The sequence below is a fragment of the Carya illinoinensis genome, chromosome 10 (genome assembly GCF_018687715.1).
Source record: "Carya illinoinensis cultivar Pawnee chromosome 10, C.illinoinensisPawnee_v1, whole genome shotgun sequence".
Taxonomy (NCBI): Eukaryota; Viridiplantae; Streptophyta; class Magnoliopsida; order Fagales; family Juglandaceae; genus Carya; species Carya illinoinensis.
The window spans coordinates 23,762,947-23,767,631 of NC_056761.1; the positions used below are offsets into that span (position 1 = coordinate 23,762,947).

The following is a 4,685-nucleotide window of genomic DNA, read 5'->3' on the forward strand; positions in this document are numbered from 1 at the left end:
TGTTCGGCAAGCTTGGTCCGTTCGGGTTGATGGTACGGCTATTCAGAATTTGGTTATCAAGTTGAAACAGACAAAAGTAGCCTTGCAGGCTTGGAATAGAAGTGTGTTTGGTCACACTTTGGAATGAATCTCTACCCTTGAAAGTCAGATTGAGGAGCTTGAACTTCAGTCTCAATTAAATTGGGATGATAATCTTGATAGAGATTTACAGATGGCCAATGCTGATTTGGCAACGTGGCGTCATTGAGAAGAAATTCGCTTAAGCCAAATGGAAAAAGTAAAATGGGCAACGGAGGGTGAACGGAATACCAGGTTTTTTCATGCCTGTCTTGCCTTAAAGAGAAGTAAGCGAGTTCTTAGTATGCAGTCGAATGATGCAGTGTTTGAGTCTCCAAAGAGCATCCACCAAGGTGCAGTTGATTATTTTTCTTCTCTTTTACAAGGTGAGCCAACTTCTGAGCACCCTAATTTTGATGGACTTATTGATCCGGTTATTTCTGATGAGGAGAATGCCTCTTTGCTTTGTGCTCCTTCATTGGAGGAAGTATATGCTGCTTTTTCCTCTATTCCGGTTAACAGCCCTCCTGGTCCTGATGGTTTTGGGTCTGGATTTTATAAACGTTGCTGTGAGGTGGTTAAAAATGAATGTGGAAAGCAGTGTTGGAATTCTTTGACTCTAAGTCTCTACCGAAGTTTTTTATTGCTTCTTTTTTGGTGCTAATCCCAAAAGTGGACTCTCCAACAGGTTTTGATAAGTTCCGTCCCATCAGTCATTGTTCGGTATTTTATAAACTTTGCTCCAAAATTATTGTCAACCGGTTAACTGGCTTTCTGCTTCGTCTAGTATCAATGGAACAAGGAGCCTTTATTCCAGGTAGAAGTATTTTTGAGAACATAAGTCTCATTCAGGAAATGGTTCAGTCTATTAATAAGAGGAATCATGGTGGCAATATTATGTTAAAAGTAGATATGGCAAAAGCTTATGATCGTGTGAATTGGAATTTCTTGATAAAGATCATGTCGTAGTTTGGTTTTTCGCCTCAGTTTTGTGACCTGATTTATTATTGCATATCTAGTCCCTGGTATTCATTTATGATGAATGGGACAACAAAAGATTTCTTTCTAGGAGGCCGTGGCATAAGACAAGGTGATCCCCTATCTCCTTATCTGTTTATAATTCAACAGGAGATCCTTACCCGGATGATTCATCGTAGTGTGGCTGAGCATAGATTTGGGCAATTTCAACAGGGAAGAGGTACGCCTATTATTTCTCATTTGATGTATGCTAATGATGTGGTTATTTTCTCTAATGGGAGCCAAAGATCGGTTCGGGAGCTCCTAAGTATTCTGGGACAATATGAAGGATGGTTGGGACAAGCTATAAATAAACAAAAGTCTACTGTGTTTTGTTCTAGTAAAATTTCCCATTCTCGGAAGAGGCGTCTTCTCCGCAACACTGGTTTTGTAGAGGGTCATTTTCCCCTCAAATATCTTGGAGTGCCCATTATACTGGGTCGTCTTAAGCAAGTACATTTTGAAGATATGATGAATAAAATGAGGAAAAAACTCAATGGCTGGAAAATGCGACTACTTTCTTCTAGAGGAAACTGATTTTACTACGTCATGTTATTTCAAGCATGGCACTTCATCTTTTTACAGTTTTGCAGATTCCTCAAGTTGTCATAAATAAGATTCATCAAATGATGAGTTCATTTTTTTGGGGCGAGTCGAATGGGAAGGATAAGAAGAAATGGGTAGCTTGGAAACATATGGGTATGCCTGTGGCAGAAGGCGGTATTGGGGTGAGGCTTCTCCATGAGGTTCAGACAGCCTTGCACATGAGGTTTGCCTGGAATCTTCTACGAGGTAATTCTCTCTGGGCCAATTTTTTGAAGGCTAAATATGTGGGATTGAAACCTTGGTTATTAATAGATGATGCTAAAGGTTCAAGATTCTGGAGAATGATTGCTCACTATATTCCCTTGGTTTTGAATAATTCTAAATCGAGAGTTAAAGAAGGAGATATTTATTTTTGGTATGATAAATGGCGTGATAATGGCCCTTTGATAAATGAATTGCCTCTTGTGGGTCAACCTTTGATGAAAATCAAAGAATGCCGTTTGTCTGATGGATGGGATGTGAACTTGCTTGAAAATTTAGCGGGATTAGAGAATGTTGACGATATCCTTGTCTCCTTATCTGGTCCTAATTCGGGTAAGGATGTTCTTGTCTGGACCCAAACAGAGGAAGGGTTGTTTTCAGTTCAGTTTGCATGGCAGTGTATTAGAGTCAAAGGAGCTTCTTTTGAATGGCATTCTTGGATTTGGCATAAAAGTCTTCCATTGAAAATGTCTATTCATTTCTGGAAGGCATGGCATAGGGCTTTGAGTGTGGATGATAGGCTGTGTAGTGTTGGTATTCCAATTGTTTTCAAATGTGATTGTTGCTTTGCTGGTCACTATGAAGACATAAATCATGTTCTCTTCGAGGGTGATTTCCCAAAAAAAATTTGGTTAACTTTCTCTAATCTATTTGGGTTACCAATGGGTAGAAATTGGGAACAACATGTTTCCTCTTGGTTCCGGTGTGCTAAGTCATCTTCTCAGGTGGGAGTTATTATGGGCCTCATGCCTGTCATTATTACCTGGAGACTTTGGAGGTGAAGATGTCTAGCATGAATAGAGGGCTCTTTAGAATCGTATGATACGGTTATTAAGTCAATCTCTTTTTGGGTTCGGTCACTTGGTCTTATGGGTGATAAGTATTATAATTTTTCTCGTTTTGATGGCATGATTCTGGAGGCTTTACGTATTAGACCAATTCCTTTAAAAGAAAGGACTTGTAAAGTGGTGCAGTGGCATAAACCTCCTTTAGGATGGTTTAAACTGAACACAGATGGAAGTAGTCTAGGGAACCTGGGCTCTTGTAGTACTGGTTATGTTATTCACAATGATATTGGACAGCTAGTGAAAGTCTTTGCCTCTCCTAGTGGAATGGGTTCTAATAATAAAGCAGAACTCCTTGCACTATTATATGGCCTGCGGGTGTGTATTTCCCTCCATCTTTCTAATGTAATCGTAGAGGTTGACTCAATGGTGATTATTTCTTGGTGGCATAGAGGTCGTTGTGGGGTTTGGTATTTGGAGGATTATTGGGATGAAATTGTCGTTTTAGCCCAATCTATTAATTGTAAATTTCAGCATGTCCTACGTGAAGGTAACAAAGTAGCGGTCTGGTTGGCTAAAGCTGGGGCGGCTGGTGTTTCTTCGGATTATTCTAGTACTTCTTCCATGCCTCGGGTCCTTCGAGGTTTGATTCGGTTAGATTTATCAGGGATTCATTCTATACATTGTTGTTAAGTTTGGTAGTGGTGGTTCTTGTTTTTTTTTTTGTTTCGATTATAGTTTCTTTCTTGTTTTGTTTGGAAGTTTTCTTTTGTTACCACGGTTTTCTTTCGCCATAAGTGAAGGTTTTATTAATAAATTCGGGTGGGCATCACTATTGGACAGGTGATTGCTCACTCTTCTTAAAAAAAAAAAAAAAAGAACATGAACATACATAACATAAACATAAACATGAACTTAACATAAACCTGAGCATAACATGACATAAACCTGAACTTAAGATATAATGTGAACTTGAACATAACATAACATGAACTTGAACATAATATGTACGTGAACATAACATGACATGAACGTGAACTTGAACATAACATAACCGTGAACATAGCATGATATAAACATGAACTTGAAACTTAACATGAACATGAACATAACATAATATGAACGTGCACTTGAATATAACATAAACGTGAACATAACATGATATGAACATGAACTTGAAACTTAACGTGAACGTGAACATAACATAACATAACATGAACTTGATCTGAAACTTGAATTAACATGCACTTGATCTTAAAATTGACTTAACATAAACTTGGAATCTTGCTTTTTTACTAAACATGAACTTGGACTTGAATTCTGACAATCAAAATGATTCTGCCAGTCGTTTCATCAGGAATATTGAACAATCAGAACGATTCTGCCGAACATATTCCATCAAAGATACTTAGACAATCAGAATGATTCCATCATGAGTATTTTAAATCACGTACCCTAGCAATCAGAATGATTACACCATAAGTACCTAGTAATACTCTGACAATCAGAATGATTACATCATGAGTATTTTAAAATACGTACCCTAGCAATCAAAATGATTACACTAGGAGTACCTAGTAATATGCTGACAATTAGAATGATTCCATCACGAGTATTTTAAAACACGTACCCTAGCAATCAGAATGATTACACCAGGAGTACCTAGTAATACTCTGTCAATCAGAATGATTCCATCACGAGTATTTTAAATAAGATACCCTAACAATCAGAATGATTACGCTAGGAGTATCTGCATAACTAAACTTGAACTGCATTCTGACAATCAAAATGGTTTCGCCAAAAATACCTCATGTGAATTACAAATGGAGATTCTCGGATAATCATAATGATTACATCGCGAGTATCCTAGACATAACTGACTTGAACGTAACTCGAAAGATATGACTTACTTGAGATAGAAACATTTAGTAACATGGTATAAATAAACAACATATTTAACATGACATACTTGCAACGGTGAATATTACATGACTTGACATATATGTAATAGATATCATA

General features: G+C 37.6%; 1 protein-coding gene across 1 annotated transcript; it reads left to right on the plus strand.

Annotated features, from left to right (window-relative positions):
- Nucleotides 1–268: 268 nt before the first annotated feature.
- Nucleotides 269–2,663, plus strand: LOC122278571. The gene is made up of 4 exons (XM_043088750.1): nt 269–626; nt 746–990; nt 1,186–1,527; nt 1,668–2,663. The coding sequence occupies exons 1-4, from the start codon at nt 269–271 to the stop codon at nt 2,661–2,663; spliced, it is 1,941 nt and encodes a 646-aa protein (XP_042944684.1).
- Nucleotides 2,664–4,685: the final 2,022 nt, after the last annotated feature.